The sequence below is a fragment of the Manis javanica genome, chromosome 6 (assembly GCF_040802235.1).
Source record: "Manis javanica isolate MJ-LG chromosome 6, MJ_LKY, whole genome shotgun sequence".
NCBI classification, from domain to species: Eukaryota; Metazoa; Chordata; class Mammalia; order Pholidota; family Manidae; genus Manis; species Manis javanica.
Genome location: NC_133161.1, coordinates 136550089 through 136576500, shown reverse-complemented (window position 1 = coordinate 136576500; position 26412 = coordinate 136550089). Strand labels below are relative to the sequence as shown.

Below are 26412 nucleotides of genomic sequence, written 5' to 3'. Positions count from 1 at the left end.
CCTTGTTTTCCCAGGTAAACCCTGCCCTGGAGGCTTGCCTGCACCCCACCCAATGCTCTCAGCCTGACAGTCAGCAAGCAGTAGTCAGCAGACCTCTCCTTCAGAGCTGCTCTGCATGCCTAAACCCTCATTTCCTCAGCTCCTCATGCTGGATCTGTTTAAATACCTCTGACTCTCCAAAAGTCAGAGGATATTGAGCTCCTGGTTTATTAACTCCTGGAACTCATAAACCCACCAAGGACCCATGTGGCACTGAGCTTCTAGCCGCGGCCTGGGAAGCCTTTCAGGACCTGCCACTCCATGCAAACCAGCTTCTCTGCTGCAGGCCGATTGTCGGCTTGTGGAAGAGCTGTCTCCAGCAGTTGCCTTGAATAATGGATAAAAAGTCTGTCTGCTTACACTCTAAGTACAGGAAAGAGGGGGGAGAAAGGACCTTTCCATGTCCTTTATAGGGAAATGCCTAACTGGCTCTGAAGATCATGCTAACAAGAACACTGCTTCTCTCAAGGAGATTTCCAGATGGCAGGGGCCTGTGCACACAGCAACAGCCCCGTTTTTTGCAGCCCTTTATTGTTTGTCAAGCATTTGCACATCCATTATCTCATTTGTGCCTCACGCCATCACCATGAGACAGCAGGTCTGGTATTACTATGCCCGTTCAGTAGATAATGAAAACAAGACCCAGCGAGAATACAGGGCTCATTTGAAGTCACCCAGGCCTTGGGGAAGAGCAGGGCTCACATGCAGGTCTCTGTCTTCTTTCCTCCCTCCAGGCAGTGTCTGCCTCACATCATTATCTCCACAAATTCCATTCAAGCATCTGACAACATCTTAAAATTCTTTTATTAATGCTGCCCATTTACCTAAGGCAGGTATTCATCTCCTCTGTCAGCATCACAGTGTACCGACTAAAAACTCTGGACTCAAACAGACTGTGTGACCTTAGACAACTCATTTACTTTTCTCTACCGTGGTTTCTTCTTGTTAAAATGAGGATCATTTGTGCCTGCTCAGGGATGATGTAGTCCTCTGAACTCACTTAGCATGGTGTCTGACATATCAACAAAGGCACCGTGACTTATAAAAAAGTTTAATGTATTATTGTGAAATAATTAAGATATTTTTGAAGGTTTACCATATGCTAACACTGTTTCAAGGGGTGTGGAGGAGACCCTACCATATTATAAGGAGGTATACATATAGAACTATTAAGGAATACAGGCACACCTTGTTTAATTGCACTTTACTTTATTGCACTTCGCAGATACTGTGTTTTTTACAAATTGGAGGTTTGTGGCAACCCTGCATCAAACAAGTCTATTGGCACCATTTTTCCAATAGCTTTTGCTCACTTCATGTCTCTATGAACCTCTTTGGTCATTCTTACAATATTTCAAACTTTTTCATTATTATTTTATTATGTTACGGTGATCTGGGATAGATGACCTTTGATGTTACTTTTGTGATTATTTAGGGGCTCCCCAAATGTGCCCATATAAGAAAAGTGAACTTGACTGATCAATGTGTGTTCTGACTGCTCTACCAACCCGCCATTCCCCCATCTATCTCCCTCTTCTTGGGCATCACTATTCCCTGAGATACACCAGTATCAAAATTAAGCTAATTAATAACCCTACAATAGTCTCTGAGTGTTCGAATGAGAGAAAGAGACTGACATGTCTCTCACTTTAAATCAAAAGCTAGAAATGATTCAGCTTCATGAGGAAGGCATGTCAAAAGCCAAGACAGGCCAAAGCTAGGCCTTTTACACCAGTTAACCAAGCTGTGAATACAAAGGAAAAGCTCTTGAAGTACTACTCCAGTGAACACATGAGTAATAAAGCAGAACGGCTTTATGCTGATATGGAGAAAGTTTTAGTGGTCTGCATAGAAGATGGAACCAGCTGAAACATTCCCTCAAGCCAAAGCCTAATCCAGAACAGGGCTCCTAACTCTCTTCAATTCTAAAGCTGAGAAAGGTAAAGAAGCTGCAGAAGAAATGTTTGAAGCCAGCAAAGGGGGGGTTCATAAGATTTAAGAAAGAAGCTGTCTCCGTAACATAAAAGTGCTGCATGAAGAAGCAGGTGCTGATGTAGAAGCTGCAGCAAATTACCCAGAAGGTTGAGCTAAGATAATTGATGAAGGTGGCTACAATAAACAGATTTCAATGTAGACCAAACAGCCCTTTAGTGGAAGAAGATGCCATCTAGGTCTCTCATAGCTAAAGAAGAGAAGTCAATGCCTGGCTTCAAAGCTTCAAAGGACCGGCTGCCTCTCTTGTCAGGGGCTAATGCAGCTGGTGACTTTAAGTTGAGGCCAGTGCTCATTTACCATTCCAGATATCCTAGTGTCCTTAAGAACTCTGCTAACACTACTCTGCTGTGCTCTATGTATTGAACAGCAAAGCCTGAATGACAATACATCTGTTTCCGTGTTTACTGAATATTTTAAGCCCATTGTTGAGACCTACTCCTCAAAAAAAAAGATTCCTTTCAAAATATAGTAAAATTTTGTCAATACAGTCAATTCTACTCATTGACAATTCATCTGGCCACCCAAGAGCTCTGACAGAGCTGGACAATGAGATTCGTGTTGTTTTCATGCCTGCTAACACAACATCTATTCTGTAGCCCATGGATCAGGGAGTCATTTCAACGTTCAAGGCTTATGAATGAAGAAATGCAGTTCATAAGGTTATAGCTGCTGTAGACGGTTATTCCTGTGATGGATCTGGGCAAAGTAAATTCCTTCTGGAAAGGATTCTGCATTCTAGGTGACATTCAAAACATTCATCATTCATGGGAAGAGGTCGAAATATCAACATTCGCAGGAGTTTGGAAGAAGTTGATTCCAACCCTCATGGATGATTTTGAGGGGGTTCAATGCTTAAGTGGAGGAAGTAACTTCAGACATGGTAGAAATAACAAGGGAACTAGAATTAGAAGTGGAGCCTGAAAATGTGACTGAATTGCCACCATCTCATGACAGGTGAGGGGTTGCTTCTTATGGATGAGCAAAGAAAGTGGTTTCTTGAGGTGGAATCTACTCCTGGTGAAGATGCTGTGAAAATTGGTGAAATGGTTATAAAGGATTTAGAATATGACATACATTTAGTTGATAAAGCAGCGGCAGCAGGGTTTGAGAGAATCGACTCCAATTTTGAAAGAGGTTCAACTGTGGGTAAAATGCTATCAAACAGCATCTCATGCAACAGAGAAATTGTTCATGAACGGAGGACACGATAGATGCAGCAAACTTCATTGTTGTCTTACTTTAAGAAATTGTCACAGCCACCCCGGCATTCAGCAACCACAGCCCTGATCAGTCAGCAGCCGTCAATACTGAGGTAAGATGTCCCCTTGCGGAAAGCGTACCACGTGCTGAAAGCTCTGATGATGATTAGCGTTTTTTTTAGCAATTAAGTAGTTTTGAAAGTAAGGTAGGTTGCTTTTTTAGATATAATGTTATTGTACACTGAACAGACTACAGTATGGAGTAAGCATAAGTTTTATATGCACTGGGAAACCAAAAAATTCATTTCACTTCCTTTATTGCCATATTTACCTTATTGCACTGGCCTGGAACCAACCTGGCTATATCGCCCAGGCGTACCTGTAATATGAAACTACATATAATGAAATAGAAAAACACATGCTGCGTACAAGAGGTTCTCTGACAGTAGCAAAGAGATGGAAAATCATTACATGCTAAAGTTGAACATCCAGACCTTTCACGTGGTGAAAGGGATATAAGGCCAGAGAAGACATGGATCCAGCCAAGACCACACAGGGAGTGAAAAGCAAGTGGCAGAGCTTGAAGCCACTCAGTACTTTAGTCAGGAATGGACCTAAATTCTGATTCATGCCTTCCTCTGCCCCATTCATTTCTATCTCCATTTATTGAGAACCTACTTTCTAGGGCACATTATGCTGAGCCCCGGAAAGATGATGCACCCCAGCACCCACCCTCAAGGGTCCTATGGTCCAATGGAGGTGCAGACAGCTCAGTGAGTCATTGAACACCATGTGTTGGAGTGTGGGTGATGTATCACCAAATCTTGCCATTTACATCCTCCATGGGATGTCCTTTATGATTTAATTTTAAGGTTGTAGTGAGAGATGGGAGGCCTTGAGAATTATGCAGCATGGTGGGACTGGAAATGGGTACTGAAAGGAAGGGAAGGCAGTAAACCCCAGACTCCAGTCCGTGTGGCTGGTCTGTTGTGGATGTGAGCGCTGCATGTGCAGGGCCGTGTGTATTCAGGTGGGATCCGGGAAGGGACCCAGGACTGTTCCTCTGGGAGCACCAGTGTCTCCTTACGTGTGATGTGAGCAAGGTGGGGAGCCTTGGGTGGCACTCTCCAGGGCTTGCACAAATCTGAGCGACTTGGTGCGGGTGGGTGTCTCACTGTGAGGCAGGACACACGGCACAGGAACTGGGAGCTAGGGATTTGCCGCAAAATAAATGGGGCTGGGGGTGAGGGGAGCAGAGCTAAGAGTGGCTGCAAGTTCATGGTTGTTTGAGCAGGATGAAGGGCCCTCCGGGGTTCAGTGGACTTTTCTCTCTGCTTTTTTGTATCTTTGAAACATTCCAAAATTTAAAAGATGTCTCAAGCAGTTTTGTTTTGACGGGAGGAAATGTTCAGGCAGAACTTTTATTCCTGAAGCCACACACTGCGTGTACAGCACAGTGAAAGAGGGCAATGTGTTTTGGGGTGCAGCATTTTGGGGGTGTGGGCTTTGGGCAGCATCCTGAGTAGTGTCTGAGGGAAATGTGCTCAGTCTGGGCACGGGCTCTGTGCCTGCCGCCCTGGGCAGGGCAGCATGTGGGGGGTTGGCCTGGAACAAGTGGGCCTGTAGGAAAAGGCCTGTCATTCTGTGAGGTAATCTCCTGTTATTTTTAGGGAGTAAATAACATCTCTTATGTAGCAGGTTATGTGGCTCCAAAGGCTCTATGTTGACTAACGTGCACTTAACATAGGGGGTATTGAGGCTCCACAGGAGGGCCCGTTAAGAACTCTGTCATTATATGTTTTTCCTTTATGATGAAATGCCCCTAATCCATTTTTAGCAAATGCAGGACGGACTGCTGAACGTATGTGAGAGTGTGTGCTGCCCTGTGGTCCAAAGGCAAGATTTATGATTGCAGAATAGACGGTAGCTTGCTCTCTCCATCTTATTTCTTTAATTGTTTTCCTTAGAAATTCCAGAGTTAATGTTTTGTCTGCTTTCCATCTGACCCTCTTTGGAGAGCTGGGTGTTGTTGTGATTTTTTTTTTTCTTTTCTTTTCACCAGTGAGAGGCTAAGAGAGAGAAAGAGAAAGAGGAAGAGAGAGAGAGAAAGACAGAGCTGGAAACAAAGAATCATTGTGTCCACACTGTAGCAGGCAGGAAACCCCAATCCCCAGGGAATTCAGCCAGCCAGCCCTGTCCTGGAGTCAGACTCCAGCTCTCTGAATTCAATTTGACAGCTTGTCTGGGACACTTTCTAAGTAACCATTATCCTTCCTTTCTCTAAGTAAAAGAACTGTTATTTTTTTCCGTGGGTGTGCTCTGTGCGCTGTTATCGCACATGTGTGGGTTACATGCTTTCTCTAAATTATTGGAAACACTTAGCCTGTTTCCTAAGACAAGTGTAAATCTGTTCAAGGATAACAAGGCAAGTGACTTTCAGTATTGTACCACTGCCTTATGAGAGGGAAGTATAGAGGAATTTTGTGGAGCATTTTTTTTCTTTTCTTTTCCAGTTAAGGCATGAAATTTCCTTATTTGAGGAGCTTACCCATCTCAGGAATACTTCAAATTGTGTATGTTCTATTGCTCTGAAGGTTTCTTAAAAACAAACAAAGACATCTTCCAGTGACTGTGTGATTACTTTAAAGAGATATACCTCCATACTTCTCACTGTGGGAGGGAAGTCAAGGGTCTGCATGTCATCTGTGAGCCCTCTCTGGGGCTGACAGACACAACTAGGGGGACCACCTGGGGTTGGACGGGGTCCCCTCTCCTCTCCTGTCTCTCCAGTCACTCAGACCAGTTGACTTTGTCAGCCCAAAGGGACGGTGCAGCAAAGCCAGCCTTTCTGGTGTGTGCATATTACAAAGGGCATCCAGGTTCAGGATGCGCAGGATGCCAGACCCACAGGTCCCAGGACGTCTAGATCATTTAGGAGTTCAGAGGTGTGACAGCCTTGCTCATTCAGGTTCTGACCAATGTTAACCTTAAAAATAAAGCTTCCAGTTATTTTACCATAAAACGGCTTTATTTAGGAAGAGCAGAGAATTGCAATACGGGACAAGCAAGCTATGGCAAAACCACAAGCACGTACACAGAACAGAGGAGAATAGACTGTTTTACAGAAGAGGAAAAGCTGGGAGATTGTTCTAAGCAAAAAGTCCATTGGAGGAAACTGGGAGTTCCATGTGTCATGGCTGCTCATTGGCTGAGTTGTAGCAGTGTCTGGTTGGCTGGGCTGTTGCCAGAGGTGACAGAAACGCTTCCCTCCTCCTACCGGTGGTAAAGTAACCAAAATAGTATGAGTTGCAAGACAACCTTGCCTTCCTTCCTGAGAGGTCTGTAATTGACCAGGAGGGGTGGGCATGCGAGCCTAGTCTGCAGGCCTCCCAACTAACATCCCTGAGGCTTACCTTTATCAATTTTCACACCAAGCATTTGTCCTTCAAATATGAATTGATTCCTCTCTAGTCTATTCCAAACAGAATTTTGAATGTTTCCTGGTCTCCCTTTGCCTCCCCTTCCTGCCCATCCATATCCTAGAAACCACGCTCACCCTTTAAGGCCCAGGTCAGATGACATCTTCCTAGTTTGGTCTCATCCACCCCTTTGCCTGTACCCCGTTTTCCCAATTTAGCTTTCGACAGATTCAATCATAACTGTCTTTGGTCTTGCAAAACTTAAGACATCTCGGAGGTGGAGACCGTACCTTAGAAAAGGCCACTGGATAGATGGATGAAAACTGTGGGCAAAATTATCCCCCAAGAGTTTGGTTTGAAACCAACTCTTTGTGATGTTTCCAAATATGACAGCGACATGTCACCTTCATCCTGTGCAGGTATTGGCATGGCACTTGCCTTTCCTCTCCACCTTGCCTTAAGTTTCTTTATCTGACCCCAGGGAAATTTCCTCGAAGCTGTGCTCCATCCCGATTGTGAGTAGAGGACAGAGCTTACTGAGAACTCCCCTTGGAGGCCTTGAGATCTGGTTCCCCTGGCTATGTGCGCCAATGAGAAAAAAGGGGAGGACAAGACCAAGTTAGGGCAAGGTTATGCTGCAGGGAAATTGACTTCCGCTCACTTCAGCCTTCCTGTTCCTTCCTTCTTGTCTCCCTGTGCCATTACGAGCAAGAATTTACTAGTGCCTACTGTGTGCCAGGAATTTTCTATTCACGTCACATTTACGCTTCTTAACAACCTAACTCAGTTGGTACTATTACAATTCCCATTTCACAGATGAGAAAACTGGGGCACAGACAGGTTCAGCCCAAACCAAAGCTAGCTGAAGCAGAATGCAGTCCATTATTGCAGGCCTGTCCCCACCCAGGCCACAACAAGCCTTCCCAACTGCCTCTTGCTGGCCCACCCACCACCCACAGAAGGCCTGCTTCTTCCAGGAGGCTGATGTCATCTAGTTGTTAAGATTATATGATTAGATTAATAGATTCCTTCTACGGTCCAAAAACCCAGAAACCTCACTCAATATATTCAGTTTTTGCATTTTAGGAAGCACATTAGGTAGTTTCATAGATGTTCTTTCCGTTATTATGCTTTACAGTTTACATAATGTTCCACATCCTTTTGTGTTCACTAATACATTTAAAGGAATAAAGGAAAAAGAGATGTTAAAAAGGAAACAATATATCAAATAATACTCTACCAACAAAGATGACAATAAACTTATTTTTACAAATGAGGGTAGGTAGATATTAGTCCAATAAATCTAGTTGTGAAATTTACCTCAAATTACACAGGTAAGCAATCCCTTGACTGTGTAGGCCTCCTTGACCTGTTCTCGAGGAGAAATAAAGTTACCAGAATCTCCTGGGGCCATTTTAAAGACCACTGCCAGGATGCCCCAGCCACCCTGCCCCACACTTTTTTCCCAATTCCTACGTGCCCTTGGCAGGTGGAAGAGCTGGGGAGGAAGTTAGAGCTGAGCATTTGTGCTCTTAGAATAAGTGCCTTCCATTGCTTCTGAAATCTTTCCCCTCCACATCATTGCCACCACTGAGAGCCAGTGCTTCATTTGAATACTTAATGGAGAAGAGATGTGCCTTTGACGTCCTGCTTTGGCAGCCTTCCTGCCATCACAGTATTGGCCTTTTCTTGTCCGTGTGCCAGCAGGTCCCAGGCCCCTGCTCCTGTTTCTGGCCACTTAGAAGCTCCCACTTTGGTCTGACTGCCCTCCATGGGCATGTCTTTCATCTTTATGTTTGTCAAAGCTGCTCTTAGATGCTCCCTGGAGAAATCTAGCACCTGATGGGCATAGAGCTGCCCTGTAGCATTTATATGGTGGCAGTGAATGCACAAACCTTGCTGCATTTTAATATAGGAAAATGGCTTTAAGTAAACCTCCAGGGGGAGGAGAAAAGGTGCAAGGCTGGGGGAAAGGTATCTGGAGGAACTTGACCTCCAGAGCACCCTTCCAATCCGACCCAGCCCTACAACTGCTCCGCCCGTCCCCCCACTACGAGGGAGGGGCCTCTGTGACCGTGAGCTCTCAGTGGGAGAGTTCCGCCTCAGTCACAACAGCTTCTCAGTGGCGTTTCACACTTACTAAGTGGGCCATTCAGGTTTCACATTTCCAATTCATCTCCAGACTCTTGACGGTTGCTATTTTAGGCCTCCCATCTCTATCAAGTTTTACTTTGACTCAGACATTTCATCCCATTCCAGATAGCAGAGCTAAGACTCAAAATGAAATTGGCCTTGGTCACTCCATTTCCACTACCATGTGGTCTCGGTTGTTGCAGAAACTGGAAGTGAGCCCTTTCTCTGTGTTGAGGAGTGGGGTCCCAAAGTACTTTGGAAAGAATAGTCTAGGTCCATGGGTACCCCAGATGGCCCCCCAGCATCCACCTCCCCACAGGATGAGTGCCAAGTGCACTTGGCCTGCAAAGTGCACTGATTTAGACATTCTACAGGGAGGCTTCTTGGGGGCAGTAGCTGCTGGAAAGTATTTAAAAGAAGCTTGGTTAGTCTCATGATGATAAACCAAATACTATCCCTCTGTATCTATTTCTTTCTCTCTCTCTCTCTCTCTCTCTCTCTCTCTCAGAAAAGAGATAAAAAAGGTTCTCTCCTGCTAGACAGTGGAGTAGTGTTTGGGGCATCTTACAGTGACAAAGCAAGGCTTAAATTAAATAGCATCATTTGTTATTTTGCTATTAAAACTTTCCCCAAGTTCTTTTTATAGATGTAACAACCTAGTCTTTTGAGAAGGTCCTACCTAAGATAATAAAGAACTTATTTCTCATGAAATATCCCTTTGAGTACTTCTTTGAGAAAGGAATTGTATGGCTAGAAACACCAACCAGGACCCATGTGGGCTTTTTCCCTCAGTTTCAAGACCTGGAAGCCCCCATAGGTGAGGACCCATAAAAACCTGGACATGCCTCTTGAATGAAGTTCAAATTCTTGTGTCAAGCGTACTTTAAAAAAAAGGGATGAGTAAGTGTGATAATTGCTTTGTCTATTGGAATCCAACACATCCTTCAAAGCCCAATTCAAGTCCCACCTTCTTTAGGATGTTTTCCTTTCTCCCAAAGACTAAAATCTACTCTCAGAACCCTACCACGTTCACAAGCAACTCCTAATTTCCTACTACCATACAAGATTACCTTCAGTTGTGAGGTTTGCCCTATATCTTTTCCAGCCCAGTAGATATTCAGTCAATAACATTGACAGTTGATGGATTCATTGGGGAAAGAAAATCTAGTCTTTGAAAATTTAATTAAATATCTACTCAATGCTTCTGCTCCACTAAAGAAAGAGCCAGAAGAAATGAGTTTTGGTTGACACAAGAAAGATTAACTTCTTATCTCCAATGAATTAAACTCTGGAGAAGAATAGCAGCTATAATTCTGTAGGACGCTTGGGCATATATTAAGCACTTTCACATGCGTGATCTCATTTATTCTCACCAGAACTCCGGGAGGATTACATGGGGCCATTTGTTTTTCTAAACTGTTACATTTTAGAGGAATCGTTTTCCCCCAAGTATCTACCTTTTACAGATAGGTTAGCTGAGATTTAAAGAGGTTAAGTCACTTGCCTAAGGTCACACAGCTCAAAACTGGCAGAGACAGGAGGCAAACCAGGAGGTTTGAACGCTAATCGAGAGTTCTTTCCACTTCAATGGGCTGTTTCCCTGTTTGGAGTGGATTAAAGAGAAATGGTGGAATTCCTTCCCATGAAAATCTTTAAGAGCCTTTAATACCAGCACCAACAACTTTATGCTTGATAAGATTTAGGTACTACTCTTCCAAAGAAATGAAAAGCATTCTTGGTGTAATCTTGAAAAATCTTTGAGCTTAAAGTCTTTGGCCTGCTTGTAAAATAACTATCAGTCCTCCTTGATATCCTAGAGGAGTTTAGAGAAAGGCAGCTTTTATGCCATGAGTCATACTTTCAATTTCTATTAAAATTCTCATATGGCCACATATGCTTTCTCTCAGGCCTTGTGCCTCCAGGCCTGTGCTAATTTGCATGTCTGGTTTAGATAATGTCTGAGGTCCTTTCCAGTTTGAAAAGAAGCCTCTGATTCTATTATATAAGTGAGACCACATTCCACCTACCAAGAATTGAGGGTTCTTTTTCTTTAACAACTGTACTTATGAGGTGTGGATGCAGCACTCAGGGATGGAAGCAATTCATGCTCACCTGCCAGACCACAAAGATGGAGGGTTCCTTCATGATGAACTCACCTGTCCACGTTTCCCATGCTGACCCCAGAGAAATGCACTTTCCTGTGAACCACTTCAGATGCAGGTCAAAAGACAAATCATCGGAAGTGCTGGGATTTTAAGTTTCTTGATTTGAATTGCAATCCAAAGTCAGTGTGAGTCTAAGACCACAAATGTGGCAATCATGCTGATTTGAAATATGCAGAAATTGAAGAACTCTACTAGACAACGCTCCTCTCACATTTTCCCATCCCTCACCAACATCAAAAAGACACTGTCAAGTTTTTTAGCTAATTTTGTTGTTCTCTAATATAATGTAATTCTCACTAAATAGAGAACTAATAAGAAGGCACTGACTTTCCAGAAGGGCTTTGAGATCCATGTGGGACAGTCCAGTCGGTTCATAAGGAAATCATGGTGACTAGGAAGAGCTGTCTTTTCACAACATTAGACAGGTCAAGTCTTTGCTCAAATTACTTATTTTCAGTGAGGTCCTCCGTGTCCTGATGCCGCCTGCTCCCCTTCCTGTGCTTTCTTTTTCTCTATAGCTCATCACCTTCTGATCTACATCATCGTTTATTATTTGCTATGAATGTAGGTTCCACAGAGCAAGATTTTGTCTAGCCATCATTGTATTTTCAGCATATAGGACAGTGTTTCGGGCACAATAGTAGACATTCCATAACATTCTGTTGGGTGAATGAAAGTATTGTGGGATATGAGATGTCAAGTAAGTCCGATAAGCTGATGTTGGGGGAAGGGAAGAATCTCAGGATGGAAGAGAGAAACAAAGGTGTGAAGACACAGTCCCTCTCTTCCCAAAGAGTATCACCAAGCAAGGGAGATAAGGGCACAATGAATTACACGAGAAGGCAGCCCAAAATGAGCAGTAAATGTGAGACCCTCACCACTGAGCCTTGACCTGCAGGACTTTGAAAGAAAAAGATGCAAAAGCTGAAAGGTGCAGACCCAGGATTGCATCCCCTCTTGCCAGAGAGAGTGAGAGCTGCCTCACGGTGAGAACGTCACCCTGACAGGGTCAGATCATGGTGCTCAGCAGAGCAAAGTGGGTTCCACACAGATGACCTCTCATTTCTCCTCAAGCCCTGTTACCTTCGTGAACTATTAGGTTTCCTTTTTCCTACCTGGAATCCTCTTGACCCTGAGGCAGATTGACCAAAGAAATACGCAATCTAGTTGCGTCCAGATGGTCTGACGTGAAGGAGAGTTTGGGCAAACACCCGATCAATCTAGTCAGTATGAATTGCTTTTCACGTAAGGCTGGCCCCAAAATCCCACTTTGAGGCCTTATTAAAATAAACAGGTCCTTTAGACACAGAGCCCATGGGACAAGCAAAGGGAAGGCAGGGACCAGGCTCCGTGGGGAGCCTTGTGTGACCTGGCCAACATGCCACTCACCTTTCCAACTTCGAATATTTAAAAACTATCCACTTTTTCAGGCATTCTTCTCATACGTCCTTTTTACCCCTCTGCACATATAATATCCTAAACAGTACCTCCATTATATTCCACGCAGCAGGGCCGGTTCTGAGGCTGGCGGGATGTTTGGATTCTAGGACAAGATCCTTGAGCAAAGGAAATCTGATGCAGGATGTTTTTTCTTCTGTGTGTTCCAAGTTTGAGGAAAACCTTCCCTACATGCTCCCCTCCTCCTGGGGCCTCAATGGAAGCCAAGACCTTCTGTTGCTCTTTGGAACACAAGATGCCATGGAGGTGGAGGCTGAGCTGCCCCTACAGGATGCACTGGAATGAGATGAGGACCCAGGGTTGAGCTTCAGGGCCACTGTGCAGGGCCTTGGGGTCACTGACAGTAGAGGAAGCAAGAAGGGTCCTGGGTGACACCTCGGCCTAATAAACCAATGGGCAGCCCAGAGCACCAGCCTCGCACTAGCTTCCAGGGTAGTGATTCTCAAAGTGGGGTCCAGGGCCAACTGTTTCTTCTTTTAAAAGAGAGCCCTACTGGATTGCAATCTGGGGATCACTGAGCCAGGAGCATGTGGAATATTTCCTCCTTTCTGGCTTCCTTTCCCTTCCAGACCTTCCTTGATGAGCTTTTTCTCCTCAGCTCACCATGATAAACATTTCAGAGGTGCAAGGAAGATTGGATATATGTTCTCTATTTTTAAATTGCCACTTGTCAAATGCTTATTTAATCCTCATAGCAACTCTCTAAAACATTCTTATTAAACCTTTTTAGGGAAGCAAAACCCGAGCTTCAGGAAGTAACCTTTTGACCAAGATCACTTAGCAGAGCAAATGACAGAGCTGGGCTCCACACCCAGGGCTGCTTCTAAAGGCCATGTCATAACCAGTGCAGTAACCCCAGAAAGAAAGGACTCCTTCTTGAGGGCATCCTATGCTCTGCAGAGACATTCATTGTGTAGGCCTTAGGTGCTTTTCACCATCTTTGAAGTGGGAGGCGAGTCCAGCAGGTCAGACATCTGGTGTGGTCACTGGCAGGGGCTGATGTAGTACAGACAGCGGCAGACAAGAAGCTGGTCCTGAATTGTGGGCTGAGAAGATTCAGGAAGCAGATCGGGCTTTCATGGGTAGGGTGCAGCGTCAAAGGAGACCTCCAAGGAGCACAGCCTGAGTCTCACGGTGGCCAGCAGGCCTGCTCCTTGCAGCATCGGAGTGCTAGAAGCCGAGCACCAGAGGAGAGGGGCTTTGGGAAGACCACCTGGCCGCACACCCTCCACTAAAGCAAAGATGGTTGCTGCCCTCACATTCCTCCCTGGGAGCATCCGAGGATGTGTCTTCCCACTAGAGGGCTGGGCTTTTTCTTGGGAACCTCGTGGCTTTGGGTCTCAGGGCCTCCCTTATGAAGGTTTCCCTACTTCGGCACCTCACTCCTTCAAGAAAGAAGGTCTGCATTGACAGAGGGAAGCCTCCACTCTGAGCACAGGAGCCTTGCTGATTTGTCAGCTGAAAGGTCCACATTCAGGGGCCGGGCTCTGCAAGGGCAAACATGGTAAGGTGCTGCCAGCCTTTGCAGCTGCAACCAGAAATCCAAAGAGAAGTTTCAGGAAAAATTCCTTTTTCCATCAAGCAATGGTGAGCACGGCCCTGAACCGAGAGGATGAAGAGAGAGGCGCTTGTGTGCACGTGTCACAGCATCTCTGGCCTCCAGGTGAGGTCATGACAAAGAGGAGACCTGCATGTTGCCCAGTACCTTGCGCCCTCAGACAACAAACTGTGGGCATCAGAGCAGAAAGAAATGTCTTTCCTGAGATGGTTGGCCAGATTTCTAGGACCTGTTTTGAAAGCTTCACTCAGAAGCTGAGTTAACACTGGGATGTCTATGAGAAGGTCATGTCCAGAAAAAGATTTCCCTTTCCAACAGGGATTTTCAGAAAAAAATCTCCGTGCTCATATTTCTCTACCGCAGGAGGCTCTCCTGGAATCTAAGAAGCCATTTAGTGTCAAATTCAGCCCCACCGAGCATCACATAATGGTGATACTGTTCAGGCCATTATATATGTGAGGCCGTGTTAGCCACAATGCCTGGCAGTGCCCGGATTCTCCATAACAAGACTCTGGTCTCTCTTTGCCTTGGCAGAGGTCGATCTCAGGAATACCTGAAGCCATAAACTCCAGGCAAAACCCTGTGGCGACTCCTCTGAGAAGGAATCACAATAAGATTTGTCACCTTGGTGTGCTATAAAGCCAGGGGGTGTCAGCCTTCCATGAAGTAAGAAGTGAGTCTGTCAGGATCAGGGTATGATTTGCTGCTGATACGGCCATCTGCCACCACACAGAATCTCTGATCACCAGCCAGGCTGCTGGTCCCTAACGATCAGTCACACTTTTGCCCACAGTGCCCTTTGCTGCTGCTTTAAGCTTGTCTTCTCAGATGCCTGTGCTCAGAAAGCGGGCAGCATGCACCGTAGTCAGGGGTCGGGTGCCAGTGCTCCCTGGCGCTGCTTCCTGGATGCGCGCGGCCTCCCAGGGAGCTCTCCAGGCACTGCCCGGCAGCTGGGGACAGGGGGCTCTGACGCGGCCAGGCATCAGGCCCAGGGAGGGATAGTGTTTGTGCAGAAATGCGAGTTGCTGGATTAACTCCCCAGCCCAGGCTTTTCCGTTTTGGTTACAGACATACTTCTGTTTGTGTGTCTGGGCCTAGAGCTGATCACACTGCGAAGTTTTTACTTGCATGACTCTGAGTAGGAAAAAACAAAACAAAACCCTCATTTCGACAATGACATTGTCAAAATTATATAAGATGAAATGCACTTAAATGGGTAGCATCCAGTCCTTGACTTCCCTGTGGGGAGAAGCTTCTGCCTCTGTCTTGTCATAGGTGGACTGCTGCCCATCATGCGCAGAGACACATAGGGTTAGTGCCATCTTTATTGGTTACCCAGACTTTAAAAGACTGGAGACTATATTTAGTTGGGAGAAGGCAGGAGAGAGGCCCTGAATCTCCTCAGGCAGAGATAGAGTGAACAATAAGAGAATATATGTGTGTTTAGCAAAAAGGAGAAAATTTTGGCCCGGTTCATTCATTCATTCATTCATTCAACAAATATTTATTGTGTGCTTGCTCTGTGCTGGGCATTGTTCTAGGTGCCTGATTATATCAGAAGACAGAAAACAGATCCCTCCCTTTGTGGAGCTGACATTCACGGGGGAGATGCAGACAATAACCATCAAATGTGAAATTCATTGTTGATTACATTAGATGATAAGTGGAAAAATAAGTAGAGCAGGCTAGTGTACATTTAGTAGAGCTGGAGAACATGTTTCTGGATATGAACATTTCTTAGGTTTATAGTAATGAGGCAAATAATAATATAAATTGCTGACATTTCCCAAGGCTGACTCTGTGCTGGGCTCTGTACCAGGCATTTACTTGGTTATCTCATTTAACCTCCTAGGCTGCCCTGGTTCTTGAAATGTGTAAGGCAGAACACCAGGCCTTAGTGTTTGGCCTTGACCTTCTCCATCCTCATGCTTTGTCTTTACAACAGGACTCACTCTAAACACACTGGTTCTCATTTAAATCTTGCTTTTAGTAGATGTCCCTGTGTCCCCCATTGCCCACAGAGTGCATTTGTGAATTTCCTCAGTAAATGGACCCAGAGTGTCCTTTGTGGATTCTGGTGCCAAGGGCAGGACATTTCATGCACACAGATAGGGTGAAAAAACAAATTGGTGAAGCCGTATGGTCTTTGTTGCTGATTCTGCACCTTGATCCTGGACCGCTGGCTAAAGATGCCAGCTTAGGGCATGGCCAAGTGCCATTTATTGCTCTGTTGACTTCACAGGGAGGACACTGTTTAGGCTGATTGCTGGCGGCCTCTCTGTTTCTGTCACTTCCTTTTTTACCTCCAAGAAGACTTTAGTTGGTTGGGACCTTGAAAGTTCTCTCAGCCAGGCTTCCCCCAAGGTGGACCTCTGGGAGATCACATCCTATGCTCGGCAGCTCAGGCCCTGAGGCATCTCCAGGAAAAGGGGCCTCCAAGTGCTTCTCTGACAGTGCATCCACTTCAAACCATGGTTCAGTGCTCAGAGTTAGAGGAAAATCTAGCCATCACTGTCCCTCTATTGGTTAGATGGAATTCATCCATGCGTTCTGTAACTTTTGTTTTGCCTGCTTGTTCTGTCCCTGGAGCTAGAACAAAACAATAGGAGGACCAGTTGGTAGGAAGTCAATGGTGCTGTAGCCATGGCCGTAATTGGGCAAAATAGATAAATAATCAGATGATTTTCCATAATGTCTGTAACACAGCTTTCAGAGAAGATGGAAGCCTTCAGTAGACTAATGATTGAATAAAGAAACTTGGACACAGAGATTGTATCAGTGCAGTAAGTCAGAAGTCAAGCCAGAACTTCAGATGACACATCAATTCCTGGAACTTACTGATTTGTTTTTTCTTTTGCATGAATTGATCACTTTCTATTCCACTTTCTGTTTTATTCCTACTAGAATTGCCTCCGTCCCTGGCCTCTCTGATCCATCCTACACACCCCGATCCATCCTACACACCCCTTTCATGGTATTGCTGCATGCCCAAAACCTTCCTTGGTTTCCGCTGCCTGTCACCCAAGGTCATTAAGCTTGCTTAGCTGCCACCAACATGGCCTTGAATATGGTCACACAGCTCTCCCCCTTCCCTCTCCTCCAGTCACGCAGCCCACCAGGGTTCCTCCAACTTTCCCATGTCATCACCCACTTCTGCCTTGTGCCCACCTGCGTGGCTCACCTTCTTCCTCTCTAAAGAGGCCTCACTCAAGTCACATGGCCTGATTACAGGCTCCTCTCCCTAGGGGTGAAGGAACCTCCAGGCACCTTTCATATGTCTACTAGACCTGTGGCACCTGACCTGTATTCCCTCACAATCTGAAACCTTCCCTGCATACTCACATGCACGACAAGGAACCTGTCTCATTTTACTTGTCATCCATGCTATGGCCAAGCACACAATACATTGCACAAGTCACTCCCAAATAAACCACAGGAGGCCTAACCTGCATCTTCCCTGCAGAGAGAAATCTTTGAAGAATCTGCCTTTCCTTTTGCTGATACCAGCTTTGTACACTCTGCAGACGCTGCAAGGCACCTCAGAAAATGCCCAGGAGAGCTTCAACCTCACCCCAAGCTTGTACACAAGTTGTTTTTCATTTTTTGGTTTTTGTGGGGTTTTTTTTGTTTTTTTGTCTCTTTGTTTGCAAGAAGAAGAACCTATTTGCTGGAGGAATTGTGGGGGTAAAAAAGTCAAATAGGAAGAAAAGCAGGCACTTAAGTGGCTTGCACTTTATTTCTCTTTGGTTCCCTTCCTTGCCCTCCTCCCCATGCCCCCCTCTCACTCTTTGGCTTGCTTTCCATGCCAGTTGCTACAGACTTTAATTTAAAAACTGCCCTTGCTTCTCCAGTGCCAGAAGGACTGACACCAGCACATGGGTCTTTGTGCAAGGAAAGCGTCCCTGTCTTTTGGTCCCTCATAGCCAGAACCCATGAGAAGAGGGGCATGGAGCCCCCCCTTCTTCCCAGTTCTTATTCTGTCTGGGAAGCTCGGGAGGCAGGAGGGGATTGTTTGTGTTGCACCCTGTCAGGCTCTTGTTTGATGAGGTCTGGGCTCCATTTGCACGGATGGCTTTTATGGTTTCTTTGTTGTTCATGGAAAGACTCTGAAAGTCATAATTCTGTATCCTTAAGCTCTCCTGCCATTCTTGCTCAGTGTCTCAACAGGACACACACCACGAGAAAGGAAAAGAGGAAGTTTCCAGCCAGCTAGTTAAGCAATTTCTGAGCACCGTTATAGAGGCATGTGGATAATTTCAAAAGAGATGTTGGGATTGCCAAAGTTGGGGTTCAATGGAGCTTTATCCAAGGCAACCTGGAAGCAAGCCTCTGGTCATTTCCAGGGGGGAAAGCATCCCTCCATCCCCTCCTTCTTGCTCCAGCCCCCTTTCCTTTCCCCCCTTTCCCCCTTGTTCCCTGGATTCCCCCACAATCTGAAACCTTCCCTGCATACTCACATGCAGGACAAGGAACCTCTCTCACTGTACTTGTCATCCATGCTGTGGCCAAGCACACAATACATTGCACAAGTCACTCCCACATAAACCACGGGAGGCCTAACCTGCATCTTCCCCGCAGAGAGAATTTTTTTCCTTCTAAACTTGTGTTAGCTTGTATTTCTAGAAAGCTTTATAAGCTGCCTCACACATGTTGTCTCATTGGATCACTACCTGTTTTGGTATGTTTGGGCTGTGATAACAAAGTACCATAGATAGAGTGGCTTACAAACAACAGAAACTTATTTGCCTCATGTCTGGAGGCTGGAAGTCTGAAATGGGGCACTAGGATGGTCAGGTTCTTGGGAGAGCTCTCTTGTGGATTTTTGTGTCCTCACAGGGCAGGAAGAGGGCAGGCTCACCAGCTCCATGGCCTCTTCTTATAAGGGCGCTAATCCTATTCACAAGGGCTCCATCCTCATGACTGAATTACCTCCCAAAGACAGTACCTCCTCATAGCATCATGTCAGGGACTAGAGAGCACAAACATTCAGTTCATGAAATCACAACTCTTTAAGGCAGACAAATTATGTGAAGTTTTATTTTCATATTGAAGTTTTTAAATAACTTTTTATTAATTTCACATTAAATATTGTCATATTGAGGCTCAGGGGAGTCATGGTTCACCCAAGGTCTTAACCACGAGCAGTGGCAGGGACAGTACTTGAACCAATGCTCTGACCTCAGATCCAGGGTTTCTCCCCATTACCCTGAGTGTTAATGTTCCTACCATTCACTTCCACCCTCACCCCCAGGGGAAGTGTACACCTCTTGAGTTTAGTGATGCTTCAGGAGTTATTGCTGGATTAAATCTAATTTCTCCTGATTGCTAAAAGATAATCCTCATACAATGTTTCTGAAAACCAGGAGATGCTGACATGCCTCTATTTCTTGTTTCTTGTTAGACCCTTCTTATGACTCAGTCAGGAGAGGAGCATGGGGCAATAACATGAACTCCAGCCTCAACAAAAGTAAGTAAATGCCACACCATTACTGGGAAGGAAAACGTTTTCCTATGGACAAGGGTGAAGAACAGGGTCATGAGATGGGAGGAGAAGAGCGAACATGTGTTTCCTGGCTTTGAATGAACATCAAAATTAATTGCCAGTGTAGGGCCTGTCAGTGGTACCTGCTCCTTGAAAGACAGTCTGGGATTTTTGTTCAGACCTTTGAGTTTTGTCTCATTGCATTTGGTTTTAGAAATTTTGAAGCAGAAGGTTTCTCAGAACAGGATTCCATATGAAAAACAGGTCACACTGCATTTGGATTCTGTCATTTAAGTTCCAATAATGACCCTCTATGACTTTGCCCCTCTGTCAAGGCTGAGTCATATCATCGTCCCACTCCTGTCCCATGAAAGGCTGAGCTGATGAGGAGATGGTAGGGGTTGGAGACATCATTTTGTGTGGCCCAAGTCCCCCATTAAGAGAGTAAGGAAAGAGAATTACTATAACCTCATGAACCATGTGCCAATCTTCCTACCTCTAGAAAGTAAAATATCAAGTGAATGAATGGTGGGCAAGGGAAGTCTTTCAAGAAAGAGGTCAGGATTACAAATTAATGCCCAAGCAATAACCAGAATCCCTTTCAATAACATGCATTAAGTATTTGTTTGCTGTATGCTCACGACTTGGCACACTGGGCTTCACAAAGGGCAATCAGACACGAATCATTCTCTCAAGCAGGGGAGAGGAGTTAGCACCCACACAATGCTTTCCAACCGGATGGTATCAGGGAGGGGCCTTGAGGACCTGGACCATTTGAGTTGGCTCTAGGAGAGGCAGGATTTGGATCTGAGATGGGGAAGGCAGGCCCTCCAAGGGCAGGTGGAGCTGGGGAAAGATGTCAGCGAGGACTTTGGGGTCCTGGCATTCAGGATGCGTGAAGGGAAAGAAGCCTGGAAAGGTAAGGAGTGTAAAGGATGCTATGAAAATAAACCTTAGTTCTCCAGGCAGTGAGGAGTCACTAAGGCTTCTGGATGGTGCAGTGGAATGGTTTAGGGAGATTAAACTGGCTAAATAGTCGATGGTGGGTGGGGGAGGAGAGGAGTGGAGAGTACAGCAGTCGGACTAAGCCACAGACCGCTGAAGAAGCAGTGCCCATCTAAAATGGAAAAGCTATGGCAAGAGTGGGAAAGGGGCGTGAGAGATTCCACGGAGGAGAGCTCACAAAACATGGAGACACGAAGAGCAGGTGACCTGGCCCTGATGTCACCTTCTCATTAAGGACCCCTCTAAATGTCCTGTTTTAAAGTGCAATCCATGGCCTCAACACTTGAGACATGATGTACTGCATATCTATGTTGTTATTGTCTCTCCCATTCCCAGGTAAGTTCTACCAGGAACTGCTGGTTTACTGCTGAATCTCCAGCATCAAGAACAGGGCTGACACATAGTAACTTCTAGATCAATGCTTATAAAATAAAACAAATAAATGAGTGAGTGAATGGATGAGTGAGAAGTGAGAAAGCACATCGGTCCTCCTTCTGGGGGGCTTTTCACGAGACGTTTCCCTCTCCTGGTGGAAAAGGGTCCCTTTGACCGTAGCTCTTTTTCTCTTGCTGCAGGCCCCCCGCTTGCAGGAGCACAAACAATGAGTAAGAACACTGAGCAGCGGCCCCAGCCAGGTACCTGTCCGCAGGGTGCAGCCCCTCCGTGGTTCTGGGCAGCCATCGATTCCACGTGGTCACATGAGGAAGATTTAAAGCACACGCCGCCCTTACCATCACTTTTCTATTTCCTGGAGGGTCTGCGTTGGACCCTCGCATTAGATCCGTTAATTCAGTAACAGGCACTAGTCTCAGATAGAAACTTGTTAAATATCAGAAGTGAAAGGACCTGAAAGATCAAATGCTCCAGTGCCTCACTGTGTAAAATAAAGAAACAGGCCCAGAGGGGTAAAATGACTCGCCAAAAGCCACACAGTTGGTTTGCAAGAGAACCTGCCCCCCAAGTGGCCATCCAAGCCTTCTGTGCTCCACCAAACTGTACTGCCCCAAATATCGTCATCCGGTGGTGGATCTACTTAACAATTCAGGCTGGGGAACTTTTAAAACCAGAGAACTGGGGACTCTTGTATTGCAATGGAACTTAGAGACGTGGAGATCTAAAGCATTTCAGTCTGAGGATTAGCTCGCCCCTCCTCTCACATGGAAAGCAACAGGGGTTCATAGCTCGTTATGCTCAGCTCCACGATTTGAGCCAAAGCCCCCCTCTCCCTGTATAGCCCCATGCATGCTCTCTGCGTCCTGGAGAAGTGTATCATGTTCTTTAAGTTCTGAACATAATTGAATATGGATGGGCATAGTTTTCCATCTCCACTGAAGACAGAGCAATAGAAAGATGACCCACATTTCATCAGGAAGGTTAAGAAAGACCTTGCTGCCCGTGAAATGCAAGGCAGACAGAGAGGATTTGGCACAGAGGACTTAAAGAAGCCCCAACAACAGCAAATGAGACAGTACCTACCACAAACACTTTAGTTGTCATAGTGTGTGGATGAGAAAGGACAGACTAAGCAGCCCTAAGGGCTCCTCAAAATAAGTCACACTTGTAAGCAGAAACCCCCAAACCACGCTTTGGAAAGGTTGCAATTATAATTGTAAAACTAGGGACAGTCTCCCCGACATTTACAACATGGCCAAGTGGTGACCCAGCTGTCTACCGTGACTTCCTCACCTGAAATAAGAAGACAAACCTCACATAAACCAGTATCACAAAAATTTTTTTTATGGCCAAATAATCATATGTTTTAAGTACAATGAGATATTAAAAATAGTCATTTTTTAATAGTTAAAATGCAAATTCTGACATACTTGACATTGCCAAGCTTAAAATCACAGAATAATACTCTATGAGCAGGGAACTGAAGGATCTAGCAGCCCACCCGCTCATTTTGCATGAGAACACTGATACCCAGAGAGTGCCCAGTGAGTTATTTAGTTGTAACACAGCTGGGGCTACATCCCAGGCTGCTTGATTTCCAGGCTTGTGTTTCTCATGCTACATCTGAAAAACAGAGACACGTAAAGCTGGTCGTAAAAGAGCTATTAAAGACTAGTAATCATTAGCCTTCCTTTAAGCCTGTTTAATAAGCCACCTTCACCTTATTCATCATCAGGACTGAATAATAGCCAGCTCCTTTCCAAATGCTCTCATTATTCTGTGTTAGGTAATGACAGCATTATCTACAGATTTTAGACACCAAATATGAAAAGATGATACTGTTACTATCCATGCTCATTCTGTAATTCTGGGGGTGAAGCCCATACTGTGATCAAGATCTTTGAGGGTTGCACATAAAAGCAGGAATGTTTTCTAAAATCAGGCTTCCCTATGATACTGAAATAACAGTCTAAACCCTTGGAATATTCTTACCATGAATGCTGTATTGTTATATTTTTAATAACAGTGAAGCAAATTTCCTTTCTTGTCTCTCTAGATCCATATCAGATCCTGGGTCCAACCAGCAGTCGCTTAGCCAACCCTGGTGAGTTTCCTCTGGCCTGAAACGTTTTCTTTCCAAAATGTTCCATAGCTTTGTGAGGTCCCAGAGGCTTCTTTCCTACGCTCAGACCCCTGACTTGGGATTCACATGCACTTCTTTCCTTGAAATGTTCACCATCTGTTTCTTCAGCGTACAAACCAGAGGACAGGTGGCAACCATGTCATTAGCTGAGGATGTTTGTGGAATACATATTAGTACTGCCTATCTGCACTGAGGTTTAGATTTGCACAGAAGTTTCATTAGGGAAAGATGGGGCGACAAAAAGGAGACAACTCCAGGAACTCTCAATTATCTTCCTCATGTGAGGCACAGGTGAATAAATATTCCAAAGGTGTTTTTTTTTTCTTGACTTAAGAAATTATTACAGAGTCTCTGGCCTTATCAAACAGGTGTGTCCCTGAAAAGTTGTGGATAAAATTAATTTGACACTGTATTTTCAGGGTTCATTAGTAAAGGTAACTTTCTAGTAAATTCTAAACCAAGACCACGGACCGTGTGAGCCCATCAGCCCTTTGCCATCCCAGGGAACTCCTGCCCCCTCTGTCTCCAGGCGCACCCAGCTCTGTCTCCTCATTTTTCTCCCTGCCCAGGTTCTCTTCTCTGTAGAATTTAGAGCCGAGAGCCAAGCCCCAGGGCTCTGCCCAGGAGCATTCCCGGTGCCATCAGCCTAATGCCTCTGTCACACCTTTGCCCTGTGACTCTAGCCCCTTTGACACTGACAGGGAGTACCTTAGGGGCCTGCATTAGTAAGTAGAGATTAGACAGTGTCGCAGGTCTTTACAGAAGAAGAGGTTGAAAAATCTTGCCAAAAGGCATGGGGAGCAGCTGGCCCCATATCACACATATTCTAGGCAATCCAGCTCCTCATGGTCCACAGCGTCTTTTACCCGCCCTTGGGGCAAATTATCTGAGTATCTGACCTTGCTCAGTACGCCAGTCTCAGCAGCAAACAGGAAAACAAGCCAACAGTGGGAAGAAGGGGCTTCCCAGAAGGTTCTGGATGTAAAAGGAAGGAAAGGGTCTCCCTTAAAGGGTGAGTGGGTCCTTACATTTGGGGAAACAGGCTCCGCCTTCCCCCAATGAGACTCTCTCTTTTCCCCTGTGCCTCGCTGCTGGCAGGAAGCGGGCAGATCCAGCTGTGGCAATTCCTCCTCGAGCTGCTCTCCGACAGCACCAACGCCAGCTGTATCACCTGGGAGGGGACCAACGGGGAGTTCAAAATGACGGACCCCGATGAGGTGGCCAGGCGCTGGGGGGAGCGGAAAAGCAAGCCCAACATGAATTATGACAAGCTGAGCCGGGCCCTGCGATACTACTATGACAAAAACATTATGACCAAAGTGCACGGCAAGAGGTATGCCTACAAATTTGACTTCCACGGCATCGCCCAAGCTCTGCAGCCTCACCCAACCGAGTCTTCCATGTACAAGTACCCTTCCGACATCTCCTACATGCCTTCCTACCATGCTCATCAACAGAAGGTGAACTTTGTCCCTCCCCACCCATCCTCCATGCCTGTCACCTCCTCCAGCTTCTTTGGAGCAGCGTCACAATACTGGACCTCTCCCACAGGTGGAATCTACCCCAACCCCAGCGTCCCCCGACACCCTAACACCCACGTACCCTCACACTTAGGCAGCTACTACTAGACGCTTAATCATCAGCGGCCATCTCACTGAAGCCCCGTCCCTCACACCTCCTGGGATTCTTAGGACTCTAAGGGACATGTGTGGCCTGGAAGAGAACACAAAACTGGATGTTCTTTTTTGTTGGATAGAACCTTTGTATTTGTTCTTTAAAAATCAATCCTTTTTTTTTTTATTTTGTTAATCATGCTTCCTGTACCTTGAACAAAGAAATGGCTAATTCTGTGGGCCAGTTTGGATTCGCAATCTCCTATTATTTTATGAGTTGAATATTTAGATTACTGGAATGGTTGTATCATGGTTCTAGGAAAGAAACTAGATTTTCTTTATATTTTTATGACTAAAGCAGTTTCTTATCAACACACGGGTCTCATCAAGGACCTTGAAGGGTTTAGTATACTAAAGGGTCCTGAACTTAACCAGTTATGCTCTGGTTTGAGACTCAGTGAAAATAGAGGCAAGAAGCTTATAATCTTATTTTAAGAGGACCTAATTCAGTGGATGGCAACTGGAACATTGGTTGTAAGACCAGTGAAGTTTTCACCCAACTGGAATTTAAAAGAAAGAACATGTGTGTGTATTTAAGAAGCCATGGGCATTGCAGGTTCCCTCTCAGTGGGCAGTATGCACTAGGCTGACCATTCTCTCTAGAAAAGGTCAAGATATAAACTAAGAAATGTTAATGCATATGCAGACATTCCTGAAAGACAGAGAAATAAATAACTACTTTTTTTTTTTTTTTTTTTAAGTAATGACAGTGGGTCCCAGAACTTTGAAAAGTCTTAGGGATTTCTAAACACAAACAGATTCGCAAGCGCTGTGCGCTTGTCAGACCATCAATCCAGGGTCAACCAATCAGAAGGCAACTTACTGTATAAATTATGCAGAGTTATTTTCCTATATCTCACAGTATTAAAAAATAAATAATTAAAAAATTAAAAATAAATAAACGAGTTGACCTCGGTCACAAATACAATTTTACTATCAAATCTGTCGTTATTTTTTTTAATGTAATTTGTACATCTTTTGTCAATCTGTACATTTGGGCTCTTTGTACTTTTTATAGCTGGTTTTTAAAAAAAGCATAATGTGACTATTGCTGAAAAGAAAACGGACATTTAAGTCACCGACTTACTAGAAAGAGAAGCACTAGTGCATAATTTAACAGGCATGCACAAGCAAAGAAAGGCAATCCATTTCAATTTTTAATGCTTTGGAAGTGTTTGTAAATAACCGCACTGCAGTAATCACAACTTCAGAAAAACAACAACCAAACTTTCCCGGATGCAAGGGATTTTCCTGCCCTATATATGCAATATATTTTTTAGATATTAAAATATATATAATTTTACAGGTAATCGTTGACTTTTTTTAAACTATATTAAGTGTTAAGCTGACAACTGTCAATGAAGACTATGTTGTAAAATAATTTGACTAAATAAATTGTGCCTTCTCTCAGAACTGAGGACACTGTTTTCTTATTTACCCAACCTGTGTTAGGTCAAGGGTTTTCCCAGGGGGAGTTTTCTGTTGACCTCTTGCACCATGGAGACTTTTTGCCATGTGCATACTACAGTACAGCAGAAAATGCGAACTCAGTGTGGTTTTTACTGCTGTTTGTATTAGTTGGACTGTCTGGAGAAACAGAACCAATAGGATATATATATACACACGCATATATGTATATATCTGTATGTGTATATGTAGATACGTGTGGAGATTTATTGTGCGTGCTTGGCTCGCCCAATTATGGAGACTGAACAGTCTCGTGATCTGCCATCTGCAAGCTCAACACCCA

The 26412-nt window shown here is 45.0% G+C and overlaps 1 protein-coding gene across 4 annotated transcripts in view; it reads left to right on the top strand.

Annotated features, from left to right (window-relative positions):
* The window catches only part of FLI1 (Fli-1 proto-oncogene, ETS transcription factor), a 112598-nt gene extending 86523 nt beyond the window's left edge, over positions 1 to 26075 (top strand). For 3 of the 4 annotated variants that reach the window (XM_017679079.3, XM_037000829.2, XM_017679074.3), the window contains 4 exons: positions 19368 to 19433; positions 21029 to 21088; positions 22903 to 22950; positions 24088 to 26075. In XM_017679079.3, coding sequence (XP_017534568.1) covers positions 19368 to 19433; positions 21029 to 21088; positions 22903 to 22950; positions 24088 to 24617 — 704 coding nt within the window. In that variant the 3' untranslated portion in view covers positions 24618 to 26075. The remainder of the gene's footprint in view (positions 1 to 19367; positions 19434 to 21028; positions 21089 to 22902; positions 22951 to 24087) is intronic. The other variant, XM_037000828.2, reaches the window with a different exon arrangement.
* Positions 26076 to 26412: the final 337 nt, after the last annotated feature.